Source organism: Schistocerca americana, chromosome 8 (genome assembly GCF_021461395.2).
Source record: "Schistocerca americana isolate TAMUIC-IGC-003095 chromosome 8, iqSchAmer2.1, whole genome shotgun sequence".
Lineage (NCBI taxonomy): Eukaryota > Metazoa > Arthropoda > Insecta > Orthoptera > Acrididae > Schistocerca > Schistocerca americana.
The window spans coordinates 521,426,915-521,448,284 of NC_060126.1; the positions used below are offsets into that span (position 1 = coordinate 521,426,915).

The 21,370-nt window shown below is 42.3% G+C and overlaps 1 protein-coding gene across 1 annotated transcript in view; it reads left to right on the top strand.

The window, feature by feature from the left end:
• Window positions 1-21,370, top strand: part of LOC124545252 (cytochrome P450 6j1-like) — a 99,647-nt gene that overhangs the window by 70,804 nt on the left and 7,473 nt on the right. Inside the window, exons 5-7 of the mRNA XM_047124124.1 lie at window positions 5,254-5,513; window positions 14,622-14,772; window positions 19,104-19,325. Coding sequence (XP_046980080.1) covers window positions 5,254-5,513; window positions 14,622-14,772; window positions 19,104-19,325 — 633 coding nt within the window. The remainder of the gene's footprint in view (window positions 1-5,253; window positions 5,514-14,621; window positions 14,773-19,103; window positions 19,326-21,370) is intronic.

The following is a 21,370-nucleotide window of genomic DNA, read 5'->3' on the forward strand; positions in this document are numbered from 1 at the left end:
CCTCACATGTCGTCTCACTCTCCGCAAACTGCAAACTCGAGTGGACTTTTTTAGTGTGCAATATTGAGGAACCTATACTAGGCATTGCCTTCTTGTGACACCACAAACTTTCACCAGACCTAGTGCGAAACAACATGTTTCATCACCCGTCCAAAACTCACTTCCCCTGCGCTCCATCGAGCAAGCCGCCCCCCCCCCCCCCTCCCCCCCGTGACACTTCGGTCCGGGCTCATCTCATCTGTACATGCTCGGCTCTGTCAAAGACGTTACAAGAAACAACGCACAAGTGCCTTGCTGAGCTTGAAAACGTCGCTCGCCTACACAAGGAAAACTTTGAGATCTCCCTCCGGCTCCACGAAACTCAGCTCCAGCTATCTGATGCAGCAAAGGAATTACAGATACTGCAACAAGGACAAAGCAAGGTCAGTACGTGTGTCGAATCCACTTGTAGTCCCAGCAATCGAGCCTCCATGTACTTACCTCCCACTACCCCTCGCAACTGTGCTATCAAGTCTCCCATAACAAGTACTGACAGTTTCACAGGACCATGGCCCCCCTAACATGGCAGCATTTGACACTCGGCCAGACACGAGTGTGCATGCATGACGAACGTCACGTGTTCCCGTACTGACAGCTCCTACCCCTCCCCTCACGGGCAGCACCTCAAACTATGCAACTTCGGCTCCTGCGCACCGCCGTGCGACCACCACTGACAACACAAACAGAGCACTCGTGCCTAGCGCTTCGCCTGTGACCGTGCTGTCACAGGCCGCGCCCTCGGACAATGGACTCACTAACACAACACAAGCTCTACTGAGCTCACCCAACCACGGTGCCACTGCTTCGGGCCGGCGGCCATTTTGTTGCGTTGACTCCTGGGACACTTTGCCGCCTCAGCTCCCGTCGGATCCGCCGAGTGGCTCCGAACACCACGACCTCGCCTCGCCTGCCCCGTATGCCTCACATTGTAAACAAACCACCTCCCGTGTTGCCAGCAACATTTCCGTCATCACCAACGGCACGGTTCACAACGCCAGGCCCCCCGATCTCCAGTAAATCACGCTGTCTTTGTCCCGAGTGCCTCTCCGACCTTAAAAAGCAGATATTTCTGAACTACTGAGCTCCAGCGACATTGAACCCTCTGCCAGTAGCTGGTCTACGCCCATTTATATGACACCCAAGAAAGACGGGTCCTGGTGCATGTGCGGAGATTACCGTCGACTAAACGCACAAACAATTATGGACATCTACCCCATTCCCAACATTCCCGACTTTACCAGTTCCCTCGCAGGAGCAACCACATTCTCTGTCATTGATCGCAAACGGGCCTACCACCAGATCCCCATGGCTCCTGAAGACATCGAGAAGACAGAAATCACCACCCCAATGGGGTTATTTCAGTTTCAATTCAAGCCATTCGGGCTAAAAAACGCAACACAGACCTGGCAACACTTCATCAACGAAGTACTATTCGGCCTAAAATTCTGTTTTGCATATCTTGATGACATTCTTGTGTTCAGCTCCTCTGTCGAGGACAACATCCGACATGTGCAAACTGTTATGGACACTCTCGTGGCAGCTGGCATCGAGACGAACCAGGACAAATTGCAGCTACATCAACCCGCTGTCACTTTTCTTGGTTTTCGGGTCTCTGACGACGGCATTTGATCGCCCCCTGACAAAGTACAAACAATACTAAACCTACCCAGACCTTCGTCATTCAAAGAGCTCCGGCACTTTCTGGGGTAGGTTAATTATTATCACCATCACCTACTTCAGGCTGCAGAGATTCAGGCTCCACTGACGGACTCCTTGGCAGGCACCAACACTTCTGGATCTCAGCCCGTTCCGTGGACCCCTGCTATGACTGACTCTTTCACTACCCTCAAAAATCTTCTTGCCGAGGCCTGAACCATTGCGCATCCTCATCCCCATCGGCGCTGTCCTTAGCCAGACAGTCAACGGCCAAATTTCGCCTCTGCAGTTCTTCTCACACAAGCTCATCAATGCACAACGGAAATATTCCACGTTTGACAGGGAGTTGCTCGCGGTCTACGAAGCGATCAAGCATTTTAAGACTGACATTGAGGGACGCCCTTTCTATGTTTTATCAGACCACAAACCCCTGGCTGCAGCCATTACAAACCCACCAGCTGACCCGCCTCCTCGCCGCTTCAGATACATGGACTTCATATCTCAGCTCACCACCGATGTCAGCCACATAAAGGGTGCTGACAATATAGTTGCTGATTCCTTTCACGAGTCGACGCCGTTCATTCGCTGTTAGACCTCTCTGAACTGCCTAACCTCCAATCCGCTGACGAGGACACACAAAACCTGATTTCAGACTCTACTTCTTCACTGCACTTCGTCCGCACCACCTTCCCTGGCATTTCTGGTGAGATCTGGTGTGACGACAGTACTGGCATGTTTGCCCCCTCATCCCAACCACGCTCCATCGAGCTGTCCCACCCCAGTGTTCGTGCATCTGCCCACCTTGTAGTAGAGCACTTTGTGTGGAGAGATGTCAACAAGGACTGCCACCAATGGGCACGCTCCTGCGTCGCGAACCAACGCTGCAAAGTACAAAAGCACACTTTACCCCTCTCGGCACTTTTTCGATCCCTCCTGGGCGTTTCCAGCATATTCAAATTGACATTTTCGGCCCTCTCCCCCCCCCCTCTCACAGCTTTTGTTATGTTCTCTCGTCTATCGACCGAACAACCTGCTGGGTCGAGGCTGTCCCCCTCCCAAATATCACAGCAGAAACTGTTGCTCGAGCTTCGTCGAGTCATGGGTATCATGTTTCGGATGTCAAGCTATCATTACGACTGACCAGGGCAGACAATTTGAGTCGGCCCTGTTCAACGAGATTTGTAACATTTGCGGCATCCAGCGCATCCATACCACAGCATATCACCCGCAAAGTAATGGGCTAGTTGAGTGCTGGCATCACAGTTTCAAGGCGGATCTTTGATGCCACGACTCTCTTTGGACGGAGGCCCTTCCCCTTGTGCTACTCAGCATTCGTGCGATCTATAAGGAAGACCTCAAAGGCACAATAGTCGAGTTCGTATACGGCCAGAACATTGTTCTTCCTGGCGAACTTGTGAGCCCTTCCGCTTCTCTCCCTCAGTCTGACTTACCTTCCTTCATGGACCGCGTCAGATGCCACTTCATCAACCTCCACATCCCTCCACCCGCCAGCCATTCCCACCCTAAGGTTCACGTCCCGAAATCTCTGAACAATTGGGAGTATGTCATGCTCTGAGATGACACTGTCCGTGCACCCCTCCAACCCCCACATACCGGCCCATACAGAGTTCTCCGGCACTCAGCCAACACCTATGACATCCAGATAAAAGATTCAGCTGTTACAGTCTCTCTCAACAGACTTAAGCCTGCTCTTGTCGAGCCCGCTTCTACCCCCTTCAGGCCACGACCACACCACTCACTGTCATGGTTCACGACGCTCCGACCACTTCCTCCACATCGGACTTACTCACTCAGTCGAGTGACTTCCAGCTCCAGTCGTCGAACTCTTCTCTGATCTCGCCTTCTGCTCCGGTCTCAGACACTCCGTCGAGTGACCACATGCTCCCCACGTCGAGCTTACTTACGATCACGCCCTCGCCGTCAGGCCCTTCTCCGGCCCCTTCGACCTCTCCCCCGTTGCCTGCCTCGCCCTGTCGACGTTTCTCACGGCTCCCATCTTGAACGTGCCCTCGCTCGAGGTGTTTGTGCCTGTCCCCCCGGACATAATCCATAACATCTCTATAATACTATGCAATGACACACTGCTTGTCGTATGTTCGCTTCATCCAATGCTCATGACACAACGTCCGCCATTCCCTGCCACCTGGTGAAATGTGTTCCCCTCTCACCCTTCGTCGACCTGGACATGCTTTGTGTGTTCGACACACCCATCATCATCATTGCTCCGTTCCTCCTACAAACCGCAGGCCTACCTGTCGCCGCACGACCAGCATACCCAGTACGACGCCTGGCGCGCTTCAACGACTTCCAGGTTCGGTTTCCGGACCTTCCTTCATGTCATCTACCAACACAGCTCCCCGATGATGCTGTCGAGCTGACTGTGGTTCGGCTCCTGTGGACTACCCGTGCTGCCGACACCATTGTCGTCCCCTACCCGGCCTCTCAGGAATACTCTGTACTGGGGGAGGGGGGGGGGGGGGGATGTGACGCCGGTGAGATCGACTCCAGTATCAATCTGAGCATCATCTTTGAACTGAGCAAAACATTATCTTTGTTTCGTTCCGCCATCCAGTTCTCTGTAAGCCTTACTTGTGTGAAGAGGTAAATAAATGAACTCCTGATTATAAGGTGTTGTTTGGTGTATCTCACCCGAGCATCCACCTCACTTCCATAAAATATCTAAGAGCCTGACAGACTGATTTGAAGCAGGAAGACCAATAAAACTAATAGCAGAAAAGGTAGACACCGGACATGATTCTTTGGAAGAGTCCTCAGGAAATGTAGTCCATCAACAAAGAAAGTAGCTTATAAAACAATTGTTCAACCAGTACTAGAATATTGCTCACCATTCTGGGATACATACCAGAGAGGATTGATAAAGGAATTAGAGAAGATCCTAAGAAGAGCAGCATGTTTTGTTACAGGTTCATTGAATGAGCATGAAAGCCTCACGGAGATGCTCAACGAACCACAGAGGGAGATGCCACTAGAGAGGCATTCTACATCACAGTGTGGTATACCGGTAAAGTTCCAAGAGTGCATGTTCCTAGAAGAGTCAACCAATATATTCTTCCTCCTACATATATCTCATGAAAAGACCATGAAGTTAAAATTAGAGAGATTTGAGCTCAGCAATCATTCTTCCAGCAAACAACGTGACTGGGGAAGTGATATTGGTACACAAAGTAACCTCCATCATACACCAAAAGATGGTATACGCAGCACCTGAAGAAGAGGACAGGGTTGGTCATCAAAGTAGTGTGCAAAAATAAAAACAACTAGTCAGCTGGACACCTAGATGTACACCATTAATCATGTGTATCCACTTTGGAGTGTTTCATATTTTAAATAAATTGTCTCTTTGCAATTCATAATGCTTTATACAACTGACAGTGCAATATTTCTAAATCACTGTACAGTAAGGAAATTTTGTCATTTTTAAGAGGAAATGAACTACTGAAATGGAAGATTCTTGAGCACTGGTAAAGTTATTAATTGTGTTGCATGCAGGCTACTGGATTGTTTCCATTGTTACAGAAGCAGTTATTGAGTTAAGGGAAATGTCAGCTTGCTTCATGACTGACATTGTGGGAATGGCATTTCTTGGAATAGAGAGTGAATCACTGAGAGACAACACAGCACCGTTACGAGTAAATCTGAAACAACAGATGCATTTCAGCAACTGGCGCTATATCAAGCTGATGCTTGCATTTCTGGCACCAAAACTTAGGGATTTTTTGCGGCTCAGCATTTCAGTGCCTGAAGTTGACAACTTCATTCGTGATGTAGTATGTAAGGTAAGTTTTCCTCTGCATAACAGATTATAGAGGCAGTATTGCATATTTACTGATAATCAGTGAAATTTTATAACAAACTTAAAAGCTATTGAACATTTCATACACAAAGAAATAACCACTCAGAAAATTTTTCATGAAGATAACAGAAAATTTGGTAACATAGTACGTTAATACACACATGAGAGACAAAATATACTTGATGAAAATACTGTTTCTCAGAATATGCATAGATTGCCATGTGCAGACTCCTTGCAACTAAGAGAAATTGAGCTGTGCTGTCCATCAGTGGCTGAAAATATTGTAATTCTTTACAGGTGTAGTTTACCATAACAAAAAGTATTAATATTTATGTTATTTTCTTTTCATGCATGAATCCGACACAGGAGAGACTGCCGTATGCATGACTGTGTCATCACAAATGTTGTGAGAAGCAACTAGTACATGCCAATGCATATACTTGCTAATGATATTTGTGATTAACAAGATTGAATTTAGGATGAACTGTAAAATTCACAGTACAACACTAGAGGTAAAAATAATTCCATGTCAATAAAGCATCCCTATCCAGAGTTCAGAATGGAGTTTCATACTCTGAAGCAAAATTCTCAAAAAGGTTGTTGGTAAACATCTGGCAGGGAATTGAAAATCCTGAAAGATTCATAAATAAAGTGAAGTAATACTTTATCAGCCAGTCTTTCCACAATTTATAAGCGTATTCATACTAAAAAATGTAAATTCTCCTAAACCCTAATATTTGTATTAAATAGGTCTAGACTTTGCAAATATATAGAAAACTGATAGTGTTCTGAGTGAACTTACATAAAATCTTTGTTTGAAGTGTTAGATAAAACTGGGAACTGAGTTGTGTAAGAAGAGGAGGAGCTGTGGCTTTATTCAAAGCAGTTGTTTTCTCCTAATATCCATAATAAATAGTCCCACACTCAGGAATGAGCAGGGGGGAGCAGACACTCTATTACCAGTCATGGCAAGATCCTACTGGAGGTGGTTTGCCGTTGCCTTCTTCCGGCCTGTTATGAAATGTCAGGTGTATATCTGTGTCATATGGATGACTATGGTGATTGCTTGTACAGGGTAGTGTTGGGTTTCTGTTGTTGTGGATGTAGGGAAGGGAGAGGGTGAAAGACAGTGCCGGCACATAGCCTACTGCTCTTCAGAGGCACAGAGGAGCCTGCCAAGCTTAATGTCCCCATCCAACAGATGTATCGCCAGAGCGTCACATGCCCTCACCCTATGAGACACTGCAGAGAGGTCTGGAACTTAATTCAGGACACTGTGTTCAGGAACCTCTCCTCCCTTGGTTGGCCAAACACTGGCAATGATAATTTCATCCACCACCTGGATTCAAACCAGCTTACCTCCAAGCAGAGCACCACTGCACAGATGTGCATTAGTGACCTTGGCTACAAAGTCAGGTACCTAATATACATATACACATATAAAATAATCTAGAAGCAATTTGTATACTTACCAGTGTGTGTAGATTAGCACTACTCAATTTATTTTTTGTGTACATTAACATAAGTAGCCCGGCGTGACTGCCTCTACTTTCTCTTGCATGACTCGTCTTTCCACAGCCTTTAAATGCTTCAGTGATCATTGTATCCACAAGAAGTTTTCAGTTTTTCTTCAGGATATAAAGTATTCGAATTTCACCATTTAAACTATATTACAGACAACAAAATTACAGTTTTATTTTGTTTCATACTGTTCCTTGCCTCATTCCTGACATGTGGAGGTTCCCCTCCTTGATGGGATCTCCAGAACATAATGAATGAATTAATTAACCCTTTAAAATATTTAAATGCTATCAATGTCACACAATAAATAATTAGGAAAATAGCAGTTATTACAGATAGATTGAGATATTAGTTATAAAAGTACTTAGTAAATGTGATGGAGACCAATATAGTTCAAATTACATAAGCTTTGAAGGGGAGGCCTCTTCAGAGATCTTTGATTTTTCTCACTCACTTCTCAATACAATTACTCCTTTCTGACTTTGGATGCTGATAATAAAATCAGTTTCAGATATTTGTTCGCAAACAGACTTCATCTCTTTGTTGAAATATTCTGCATTCTAAAACAGAAGTCTGCAGTAAGCTGCTGGCAGACATAAAACAAGAAATTGCGGATCTGTGCTGACTCAAAAAGGTGTAATAATGCTAACAGAGAAGGCAATGGAAGATGCAAGCAAATATTGACAAGTGAAAGTTAAGTAAGTCTGTGATGTGCAAATTACAGAAAGATGTACATGATGCCAAGTGGAGCAGTATTCAAGGATCTACCCCAAAGCAGAAAAAGGAAAATATATATAATAAGTATTTCAATGATGATACAGATAAATGAATTATTACGTAACAATTTCTGTGCTATTGTGAATAACACAAAGAAATCAATCTCTGCAAAAACTCGACAGCATTTGTCACGAAAAATGGACTACAAGACAAGCATAGAAGCCCTGAGGAACAACTGTTCCAGCTATGGGATTTGATTTCAAAAGTCCCTGAGTAAGGATATCATCACTTATTTTTCATACCCACTTGACTGTGAACAAATGTCAGCAGCTCATGGACTTTTGTTGAGCACTGCTGACTCTCAGCCGCAGTGCCCAGGTGCCCAGGTTTGATTCTTGATCTGGTCAGGGATTTTCTCCACATGGGACTAGGTGTTTGTGTTGTCCTCATCATCATTTCTTTATCACCAATGCGCAAGTTGCCAAAGTGATGTGGAATAAAATGACTTGCCCCAGACGGCAAGGGGTCCCAGCCAAATATGCCCTATGCACATTTTGTTTTGTGAATAAATGCTGAAAAGTGACAGTGTCTAATGAGTTTTGTCAAACAACAGAGCCAGACAATGTACCACTGGTGTGAATGCAGAATTTTGTTTCATGGTCATTTCTTCTATAAGACTATAATAGGAAAACTTTGAACTTTCATGTACAAATGGATAAAAATAAAATTAAAAATGCATAAAGACAAGAGAAGACAAACTTTTGGCATTAATTAAGGAACACCAAACTTCTTCCCATTACCCTCCTGAAAAACTTTGCAAGAAAATGGTTCCTTATCTACTGCTGCCATACCATCTAGACTTAAATCCTATACAGCCGATGCGGGATCTTGCAAAGAATAAGATCCATAATTGTAATACATCAAGCATCTTATTCTATAACCCAAATAAATAAAAACTGATGCCTCTGTTGCTAATAAGTGATTGTCACGTCACCATGCCTGGTGCAAGCCTTTCTATGTAACGCTACTTTGATCACATCAAAAAAGTGTGTGAGACTATTGAAGGACAGATACTCTGTCAGACAAAGAAACTGGAAATATAATGAAATCAGGTGGCGTAAATTCAGATAAAGAGTCAGCATTATAATCCATGTCTAAAACAGCAAATGATTAATCTCGGTGTTGCTGTGGAAAATAATGACAACATTGGGAAATCTAGTTTTACGAAAACTGCCAGCAAACCAGCTAAGGTGAGAAATACTGTAAGTTCTGTTTCTCACTCTAATATCCTGACCTGATGAGCTTGAAAGCCTGCCAGAACACACAGACCGAGACAACAGCCGCTAGGTGGTGGTCCTAAAATTTGCTGCCTCAGTGCTATTCATGAGCCACATCCCCTGCAGCAGCCTTTATGCTCTCACAGCTGCACTATAAAGATAACAGCACATGGGATCTCAGTTGTGTCTGGTCTGTGCTCTTGTATTGACCACTGCACTCATCATCGTTTCGTTCCTGATATTGCTGCATCAAAGCTGTCAATTCGGTTCACTCTCATTTTGTTGTGTTGCATTTCTTGTCCATCCGTGGTTTTTGGTGACTCATCACTGCCGCACTCAGCTGGTTGGCCTTGCCTCCTGGTCGTGTCTGATTCCAGATACTACAGTCACTTCATAGAGTTGCAAGTAAAGATGTGTAGCGTGTAACAGCACTCCAGTTGTAAGAGTACTGGAGTGTAAGTGTACACTATTCCTATGTCCCCTCCTTGCTTGCTGGGTGTAAACACAATGGTGCTGCCCCCAGGGCCGGATTGTCAGTCAGGTTTGGCGAGTAATACCTTATTACATTACCACACCAATCTAGCTCTCTCATTACTTTCTTTATTTATCTTTTACTCTTAATCAATTGCCCGCATCTCGTGGTCGTGCGGTAGTGTTCTCGCTTCCCACGCCCGGGTTCCCGGGTTCGATTCCCGGCGGGGTCAGGGATTTTCTCTGCCTCGTGATGGCTGGGTGTTGTGTGCTGTCCTTAGGTTAGTTAGGTTTAATTAGTTCTAAGTTCTAGGCGACTGATGACCTCAGCAGTTGAGTCGCATAGTGCTCAGAGCCACTCTTAATCAAGATCATCCACGGTTCTGCTAAAGCTTCTGTATAATGCTCCCTGCAAAGGTGCTAACCATCTCATCAGCATGTCATTATATTTTCTGTACTACAGCAGTCCTTTCTAATTCCCATCTCTATTGTTTTTCACTCATCAAATCTTACCAGGCATTACTTCCTGTCTCCACCACCCAACCCAGCTAAACTCGATACTGGCTCTGGCCGAATAGTCAGTCTGAAAGACAACAGTGGATGCTTGGCATTTATTAACTCCAATGCAAAGACAGACTTGAGCAAAAATTTTGCAATTTCTCTCTCTCTTTTCTTTCTTTCTTTTAACTTTAGGGATCTTACCATAATAACCACCTGCTTAATAACACATTCATCTGCCTCCAGAACAAAATGCATTAGCAATTGTGTATGGGATGGATTCAAAAAAACTTTGTAGGCTTCCAGAGGTAAGTGGCACCAAATGTCTAAGCACAGGTCACACAATTCCTGTAAATTTCAGGCCTGTGGTTTGTGGGTGTGGAGCTGGACATTGGAGCATCCCAGATGTTTTCCACTGGGTTCGGATCAGGTGAATTTGGTTAGCAAGATATCATTGTGAATTGACTCATAGAGATGGTTAGAGAATGATGTTGGTATCATGCTCCCAAACCACTGTAGCATGATTTTGGCCTTGTGACAAGGACAATTATCCTGATAGAAAATGCCATCACCATCAGGGAAGACCTCAACCATGAATCTACATCTACATCTGTACTCTGCAAACCACTGTAAAGTGTATATAAGAGGGTATGTCCCACTGTACCAGTTATTAGGGTTTTTCCAATTCCATTCACATACAGTGTGTGGGATGAATAATTGTTTAAGTGCCTCCATGTGTACTGTAATTAATCTAACCTTGTCCTAATGGTCCCTATAGGAGCAATAGATGGGGGTTGTAATATATTCCTAGAAACATCATTTAAAGCCCGTTCTTGAAACTTTGTAAGTAGGCTTTCTTGTGACAGTTTACCTCTTGTCTTCAAGAGTCTGCCAGTCAGCTTCTTCAGCATCTTTGTAACACTCTCCCAATGATGAAACCTGTAACTATTTGTGCTGCCTTTCTCTGTATACATTCAGTATCTACAGTTAGTTCTATTTGGTATGGGTCCACACACTTGAACTATATTCTAATCTACCACTTGCTTTACCCACAATGGAACCTACGTAATCATTCCATTTCATGCCCCACAAAGTGTTACACCCAGGTATTTGTTATGAGATGACTGATTCCAATTGTGGCTCACTGATAGTATAGCCATAGGCTACTGGTTTTTTTATTTTGTTTTACATTTCTGAACATTTAAAACAAGTTGCCAGTCTTTGTACCACTTTGAAATCTTATCTAGATCTGACTTCATATTTGTGCGGCTTCTTTCAGGCAATATTTTGTTATAGATACTTGCATCGTCTGCTGAAAGTCTGAGGTTACTATTAATATTGCCCACAAGGTCATTAGTATACTAACATGAATTGCAAAGAATCCTAGCACACTTCCCCGGGGAACATCCGAAGCTACTCCTACATCTGATGATGTCTCTCCCTCCAAGATAACTTCCTACATCCTCCCTACCAAGAAATCTGCAGTCTAGTCACATGAATTCTGCCAACTCCCTTCAGTGATGGTATGTGCCACTTAAAGCTTCAGGATGCCTCTGCAAGGAGAAATCAACGAGTCAGCCTGCAGTAGTGAAGAAACAGTTGACCGCATGTGGGCAAGTTTTGCACAAAGCCCAAGTTGATGAACTGAGCAAGCAGCCATAACCAACTATTTTTAAGATCTCAAGGAAATGACTGAAGCTTAAGCCTTACCACTTGCAATTGCTACAAGCTCTGCTGCCTGATGACAAAGTTGGGCACTTTGAATTTTCAGCACGGTTGCAGTAACTTATGAAAGAGGATGGATTTTGTGAGAAACTCATCTTAAATGATGAAACAACATTTTTTGTGAATGGACAGTGAACAGACATAATGTGTGAATTTGGAGACAAAGAATCCCTTTGCTATCGTGCAGCCCATTTATGGTTCACCAAAAGTTATTGTGTTCTTTGCAGCCTCACAGTTCAATGTTTCAGTCCATTTTTCTTCTGCAAAAAGACTCTTAGAGGACATGTGTATCTGGACATGCTGGAAAACTGGTTCATTTTGCAACTAGAGAGCAACAGTGTGGACTTCATCTACCTACAGTATGGTGCTCCACCCACTTCCACCGTAATGTTAGTGAATTTCTAAACAGGAAATTTAGGAACAGATGGATCAGTCATGTGGCACTGATGATCAGCAATTCATGTCATGGCTTCCACATTCTCCCAACCCAGCCTTGTGCAATCTTTCTTTTGTGTAGGGCTATGTGAAAGATTCAGTAATTACACCTCATCTGCCAACAACCTTACCAGAACTGCAGGCTTGCATCAAAAATGCTTTTGAACAGACTGATCAGGACATGGTGCACCAATCGTGTGAAGAACTTGATTATCAATGGGATATTTGTAGAACCAGTAGGGGCACACATGGAGCACTTGTGATATGTCAAAATAAAACTTTTTGAGTTGTACTATGCATGTGCAAAGCTCTGTGACAATATATTAAATAACATAACTTCAGCAAATGTGTGAAATCACTTTAATCATTTATAACTATGCTGTATTTCCATCATGACTGGAGTTCCGAGCCATGTGTTCTAGGTAGTTTTCAGAGAAGGTATTTAGTAATGTATTACAGGATGTTTTGTCATGTTCCACCACTAACAAACATGTATTTTTCCCATTGATTGTTGGGTGATTAAAGTCTCCACCGATGATTACAATATGACTTGGGATTTACATACTGGTGAGCATAAGATTTCTCTAAAGTTTTCATTTAACATGAGGAGATGGGTCGGGTGGTTGATAGAGGAATTCAATTACAATTTTATGCTCACCCCTATACTGAGTCTTGCTCGGCCAACCTTGAATATAGCTTCAATTTCCATCTCAGTGGATCTGAGTGTCTTGCCTACTGTGAGAGATACATCATCTTCATTTCACACTAGCCTTTCCTTTCAATATTTGCTTAAATATCCCCCCAAAATTTCACTGCTATCAACTCCAGGTTTTAATCAGCTGTCTGTACCTAATTTTATGTGAGCATCACTGCTTTTCAAGAGCACTTCAAACTGGCACTTTGCTGTGAATGCTTTGGCAGTTAACTACTAGGTTTTAATGCCCTCACATGTGGGGGAATCCCTTACATTAATACTTCTGGATCTCCTATCATTGTAGTTATCTAGACTGGATGAAGAGTTGCCTAATTTTTAAAAAACCTTGTATGAAACCCACACAGAGTAGCAGCCTCTGATGTGCAGTGCACACTTACCCATTACAGGGACTCGCCAGTTCTCAGCTCTATGGCACAAATCCAGGAAGTCACAACCTAGCTTATTACAGAACCTTCAAAGTCTCTGGTTCAATCCTGTGTCTCAACTCTGAACCAGGGTGGCCATGATCAATTCTGGGGACAATTATGCAATTTGTGGGCTTTATTGAAACTCGTATGTGTAAGAGTAGTCTTCCGAATCTTCATTGCCAGTCAGTGGAATGACCTAAGCATGACCTTCAGACCCAGATGACAGGCATCATTTATTCCAAAATGCACATCACTTTGCAGTTTGTTGCATACCATCCCTCAAAGGCTTCTGGAATAGCCTCTTCAAAATGTTGAATGAGGGACCCAGACATAAACACCAAGTTCACTGGTGTTCCTTTCTGCCTCTTGCTGCCGTTTCCCTAAGGGGTACCATTATTTGCCATACATTTGAACTACTGAAGGTTAATAGGCCCTTTCCTTTTCTATTTGCCTCCTCTTGACACAGGATAAAGGTGTTGTTCACATAGTCCACAGTTGTCATGACACCTCTGATTACTACTGCCGGTCCCATGATGAATGTCCTCCATAGCATAAAACTGTCCCACCAGCCTGTGTCTGTGGTGCGATGCATGTTTCGCAGCTGTTTCCCTCAATCTGCCCCTCGGGACACTACCATTGACCTGGTGTAACAAGAAATGTATCGATTCGACCCAGGCACAAGTTTCCATTGATCAAAGGTCCAGTCTCAATGACACCGTGGTTATTGTAATTGTAATTAACATTGCCATTAAGTCGATATGGGAACACACAGGAGTTGTCTGCTTGCGAGCCCTGTGTTCAACAACATATTGTGTTGTCAGACCTGGCACATATCGCTACCTATATTGCAGTACAAAAGAGGCAATGCTCCTACCAATGCATACTGGATGAGCAAGTACATTCAAACAATGTCGCCTACTTCTTGTTTCACTGTCCTTCATCTGTTCCATAGATACTCACAACAGTAGCAAACCGTAGCATGTGAACAGTCGACTAGGTTTACATTTTCTGAGGTGCTCATTCTCAGGTGCCAGGCTATAACAATTTGTCCTTTGTCAAAGCCAATTATGTCAGTGGATTTCCCCATTTTCAGCCTGTATTGTCATTAGAATGATTCCCCATTCATCTCTGCTCCACTTATATACTTTCCTTATTATGCCCACAAAACCATCAGATAGAATTCAGTCTCATCATGGGCAGTTGTCATAGTGTTGTGTCTCATCAGTGTACGTCAATATGTATAACTAATATAAGTTCAGGTGTAGACGCACACAATGATAGTGGAGAATGATTGTTATTAAATGAAAATGGACCTACATTTACAGGTTCTAGAATACAGAAAAAGACATAAAGTGAAGCATGGAGACCTCCTGGATATACTCATGAGAGTACAAAAGAGAAACTATATGACTGATGAAATGCTATCAGTCAACAAAAATACAAATGAAAGCATTTCCAGTAGAGATCCACATTTTTGTGAGTATTATTCCATTAGTTCCCCATGAATTTTATTTTGCAGGATAAGTGCCAGTATCATTACAGTAAATTGCTGATCATGCTTATATGCTTGAAATAAATAGCTTAATCATTTATCTTATAAGAATTAATTAACAAATACTGATGTACCCTGCCCAGAAGTAAATATTGTTAGTTGCTTACTCCATGAAATTTCATTTTTAAAATTTGTTATGTTATGATAAAGAAATTAAAATAGATGCCACACATATATAAGCTGACAAACTCAGTTCATCCTGCTTTGCAATTAGAAGTAAATTCATGTACCCTCTTTTGCCTTGATGACAGCGGTGATGCACCATTGAATTATCTCCATGATGCTGTGAAAGTGTTGGGAACCCATCTTGATCTCTGGCTGCTCAACCTCTGCCTAAAACTAATGGAGGTGATCAGAACTGGAGCTAAGATATGATGTAGCTAAGATATGATGGAGCTAAGATATGATGGAGCTAAGATATGATGGAGCTAAGATAAGATGTATGGTACATGCTAGAAAGAATTGTGGTTTAAAAGTAATGTGGGGGACAACACAAGGATCCTCTTATCTGTGGAGTGTTCTTCAAATCCTTATGATACAAACAGAGCAGTTGGGTGGCGCATTATTATTCTGACAGTACAGGTCTCCTTTATTGCTTGCTGGTGAGAGACGTTTGTAGAGATATCTGGGCCTCATGTCATCCAGTGTAAACATCCTCCACGTGAGAATGCTTCTAAGATCTGGCTGACTGGTATTCTGTTAGCAAGAAGGTTGCTCTTCCTCACGTGTTCCTGTACTAGCAGAAATATCTCTGCACAGTGACCTAAAGTTGGGTGGTACGGCTGCTCACCAGCTGTTATAGTCTTGCACTGGACTTGTACATGACATTTCATAAAGCAGCCCATCTATCCAATCCGTGGCAGTTGAGCCGCACTGAGTGGCCGTGTGGTTTGAAGCGCCACGTCACGGACTGTGTGGCTCATCCCCACCAGAGGTTCGAGTCCTCCCTCGTGTGTGTGTGTGTGTGTGTGTGTGTGTGTGTGTGTGTGTGTGGATGACCTCAGCAGTTTGGTCCCTTAGGAATTCACACACATTTGACAGTTGAGAGCAACCCCTGTCATCAACACATTGTTGCCCATTGTAGCTATGATGCTGCTGGTTTTTCCTGAATAGCATGTTAAAAGTATCTGCATGGGGACAAAGATGAAATGTAACGTGCATCAGGTACACACAATCTGGACATCATCAATTGCGTTGATATTTACCTACACCTAAATTCACACTCCGCAAACCACTATGAAGTGCATGGTAGAAGTTAGTTCTCATTGAAGGACATATTAGGATTCCTTTGTATTCTATTAATGCGTAGAGCATGGTAAGATTAAATGCTTAAGTGCCTGTGTGTGTATGCCAGTGTCTGTACAAGAAATATTTAGTGAACCGTAGTGTATCAAGACACAAAGGAATTGAAGACATCAGCTGCCAGAGTGCACTTATTTAAATCAATAGGGAATGTTGAAAATTTATGCTGGACCGGGATTCAAACCCGTGTCTCCTGCTTACTGCGTAGATGCGCCGACCGTACACCATCTGCATACAGTGATCATCGCAAGTACACGGATTACCCTAGGACCCTCCTGTGAGACCCAAATTCTCAACTTACCCTCACACTACTGATGTAGTGCCCCTTACCTGTTATCCCAGTCACTCGTGACATTTCACTGGTTCTCATAAGAGTTCAAGTTTAACTTGCACCTGCACTGAAATGATCACTGACCGTCCTCACCTTAATTATATATGTGATATCTGTTCTTTTGGACATGTCCGAAAGAACTACACATATATTGTAGTACATTGCTAGATTTGTCACTTAATACTGGTTTTTGAAACTTTGTAAGTACATGTTTGTGAGGCGGTTGGAATCTGTCTTCAAGTGACTGCCAGTTCTGATTTTTCAGCATTTCTGTGACACCCTTATACAATTCAAACAAACCTGTTATTTTTTGTGCTACCCATTGTTGTTCCATATCCCCAGTTACTCCTGTTTTGCATGGGTCCCACTCTTCAGAAACATTCTATGATGAGTCACTGACTGTTTTGTAATAATCTCTTTCTCATATCCATATATTCATAGTATCCTACCAATGAACTGAAGTCTACTACCTACTTTAACTATACTTCAGCCTATCTAATCATTTCATTTCACGCTCGTATAAACTGTTACATCCAGATATTTGTATAAAGTCATTGATTCCAATTTTGACCTGCTGATACTGCAGGCTTAGGACACTATATTTTTGTGAAGCACACGGTTTTATATTCCTGAACAATTTGCCAGTCTTCGCACTACTTTGAAATCTTATCAAGATATGACCGAATATTTATGCAGCTTTTTTCAGCCAGTAATTCTCTACAGATAACAGTATTATAATGAATCTCAGATTACTATTAATATTATCTACCAGGTTATTAACATACAACATGAGCAGCGAAGGTCTCAGATTATATGAGGTCTGACACCATCCCAGCTGTGCGACACACACCGAACAATTCCATTCAGTATGGCAACAGGAGTAGCCTTTCTCCATTACAGCAGCTAGCACTCACTCAAGTGCTCTTTAGTGTAATTTTCATTGTGTTGTACTGGAAACTTGATGTTACACCTGGCTATCCTACAAAATAGGCAGCTAGTGCAATGGCACTAAGACCTACACTGTACTGTTTGTGTAAACATGAGCTATAAGGATATTACATACAGTTGAAGACTAAATCTTACATACAGCTACCTACAAGAGCTCAGAATTGTTACATTTATTCCTTAAATTGGTTTCTTACATCATGTCAGTCTATAAGCTCTTCTAAGTTATCCAGTGCAAAATAATAAAACTCAATTTGGAATTATGTGTGGTATGTTGAACTGTAATGCAAACTATAAAAATAATTACCATACTGATTCTATGTACCTACCTAGTGTACATAGAAGGCTTATTTCTCCAGGTGCGGATATTTTTAGCTGGTGCCTCACAGACAAGAGATTGGCTCAAATGGCTCTAAGCACTATGAGACTTAACATCTGAGGTCATCAGTCCTCTATACCTGGAATTACTTAAACCTAACTTACCTAAGGACATCACACACTTTCATGCCTGCCTGCGACCGTAGCAGCAGTGTGGTTCCGGACTGAAGCGCCTAGAATAGCTCGGCCACAGCTGCCGGCCAGTGATTGGAAATCAGGAACACAAAAACATATCTTTCTAGCTGCAATTGTTACGTATGTTATAGAAGGCAACAAGAAGCTGAAAAGTATCATTACAAAAGCAGCTTCTTTAAAATTAGCAGGTTTTCTGCTAATTATGTCAGACAACATCAATAAATGAAAAGTCCACCATGGAACAGTGACAATATTATGAAAAGGATAGATTGGCTCAAATGGCTCTGAGCACTATGCGACTTAACTTCTGAGGTCATCAGTCGCCTAGAACTTAGAACTAATTAAACCTAAGGACACCACACACATCCATGCCCGAGGCAGGATTCGAACCTGCGACCGTAGCGGTCACGCGGTTCCAGACTGAAGCGCCTTTAACCGCACGGCCACACCGGCCGGCAAAAGGATAGATTGCTAATCATTGTATAGAAATGTTGAGTCGCAGACATGCACAACAAAAAGAGTGCCATAGATTTAAACTTTCAGCTGAAAGGTCTTCTTCTGAAGTAGATAACGCACACACAAATGGTTCAAATGGCTCTGAGCACTATGGGACTTAACATCTGAGGTCATCAGTCCCCTAGAACTTAGAACTACTTAAACCTAACTAACCTACGGACATCACACACATCCATGCATGAGGCAGGATTTGAACCTGCGACCGTAGCAGTGCTGCGGTTCCAGACTGAAGAGCCTAGAACCGCTGGGCCACTCCGACCAGCAAACGCACACACATTCACAATTCACACACACATGACCACTGTCTCTGGTCACTGAAACTGCAACAGCAATCTTCTTGTTGCACCTGTCTGTAACTCAACGTCTCCTCTATATGGTTCTTATGTAGGACACTAATTTGCTTACTTTTTAAGTGCTAATAAAAATGGCAAGTCCCTTTAACATGTAACAAAGATTGTTTTCACTTAATTTTCTTCTAATGTAATAAGCAACTGCTGTTCATTATAGCTGACCTTCTTTGTAAATGTATGTTTAGATTTGTTTCACATTCCTTAGAATGTTGTTATTGGAACATGAGGATGAATGAATGAAAGAATGAATTACAAGAAAATGTTTTTCATACTGAGATAACACTGAATATTTTTTCAGGGATGGATAATGAAGATATAGTAGCACAAGTGTTTATTTTTCTTGTGGCAGGATTTGAGACTTCCAGTTCAACAATGATGTTTACATTGTATGAGCTTGCTCAGCATCCAGATGTACAAGATAAACTAAGACACAATATAGTGACCTCACTGTCAAAACATGATTGCAAAATGACATATGATGCTATCCTAGAAATGACATACCTTCATATGGTCATTGCTGGTAAGTTGGAACTATTAATGAAGTATGTAAGTTCATTAAAAATTAATTGGGGAACCCATGTTGTTCAGGAATACCAGCAACCTTTCAAGTTTAATAACAGTTTGTTTACCATTATAGATGCTCCTCTGTTAAAAAATGTAGTGGGACCAGTTCAGTTCTTTTTGTATAGGAATGATCTAAGCTTAAACATAGATGCTCTGAACCAGTTGGTAACAATATAGAAATCCAATTCTGTGGGTTGTGACTACAAAGCAATGTAAAATGGAATAAACATATAGAATATGTAAATGCAAAATTTAATAAAACCTGTTACCTTCTTTTCTCAATAAAGTCCTGCTGTAGTAATTTGTTAGTGGCAATCTACACCCAATACTAATGGATACTCCTCCACTTTACTTGACAAATTAAGATATAGAACACTCCCCGGAGCACTGCAAGCTATCTTTAAGCATGCAATTCATCAAAAGTCCAGTTTGTGCAATGTCAGAGTCCAGCCAGTTACTCACAGAGTCCAAAGAGTAAACACCCATAAACAAAGTCTATAGCAAGAACCAAACCAATAGACCAACCGGGACACATTGGATCAACCCTGCAAAATAATTGAAATTGGCACAGATTGACTCTGGTCTGGTTTGTACAAGGTGTGTTGAAAAAGTAAGGTGACTTTACATTTTTATGAAAAAATATTTATTTACTCATCAGTATTCATGTTGTCCCTTTCAAAGTAATCCCCCACATATACAATACACTTGTGCCAATGTTTCTTCAATCCTTGACTCACTTCTCATAAGCACTTTTTGGTGCAGCCTTGAGTGCTTCCAGCAATGCAGATTTTATTTCCTCAATCACTGAAAATCTTTGTCCTTTAGTTTTGGGAGCAGGAAAAAGTTGCCGGGGGCCAAATCCGTTGAATATGATGGCTGAGGCATGATTGTCCTGCTGCTTTTGGCCAAAAAATCTCTCACAAGCAACAATGAATGATCAGGTGTATTGTGCTGCAAAAGCCATGAATTGCTTTTCCACAATTCCGGACTTTTTTGCATATTGCTTCTTGCAAATGGTGCATAACATCAAGGTAATACTCCTTATTGACCAAACAACATTAAGGCAAAAATTCATGATGCATAACACCATGGTAACTGAAAAAACAGTGAACAAAACTTTGACATTTGATCGAACTTGGCGTGCTTTTTTCGGTCTTGGCTCTCCGGGTTGCTTCCATTGGGACGATTGGGCTTTGGTTTCAGCATCATAACTTTAAACCCAAGATTTATCACCAGTTATGACTATTTTGAGAAAATCAGGATCATCACTCACATCATTCAAGAGCTCCTGAGTGATGCTCATGCGGTGGTTCTTCTGATCAAAACTGAGAAATTTTGGAACAAACTTCACTGACACACGTCTCATCCCCAAAACATCCAAAAAAATTGCATGACATGAGCAGAGCCATTCTCAGCAACTTCTCTTACAACAATTCAAAGATTTTCCAAAACAATTTTCTTCACATCTTTGACGTTATCATTTGTTGATGTGCTGGGACGTCCAGAGTGAGGTTCATCATTGGCATCTTCTCAGCCATCTTGGAAGAAGCATACTCCCATATGCCACTGTCACTATTTCAAGTGTTTTAGAGCACTACACTCCATTTTTCATACAAAATTTGATGCAAATTATTTGCTCCACTTTTTATAATAATCTAAAATCGCCAAGCACACTAAAACATGTCTAACCTTTCTATCTGCAATTCATTATATATGATGTACACTTGAAACTAAGAACATATTTTTGAGGCATGTGTACCGACATGAAAAAAAAAAAATAAAATAAAATAAAAAAATTCGAAATTTGAAAAGTCACCTTACTTTTTGAACAACCCTCATAACCCTCATCTGAGGGCACTTGTGGTGACATGTGCTGTCTAGGCTGTGCAATATCCTGACCTGCTTGATCACATGATTTCTCTTCCTGTGGAACAAACTGATGGGTCAAAAATATTACTGCTGCTATCCGTGAGGCACAGCTGCTACATGTCTCATGGCTTG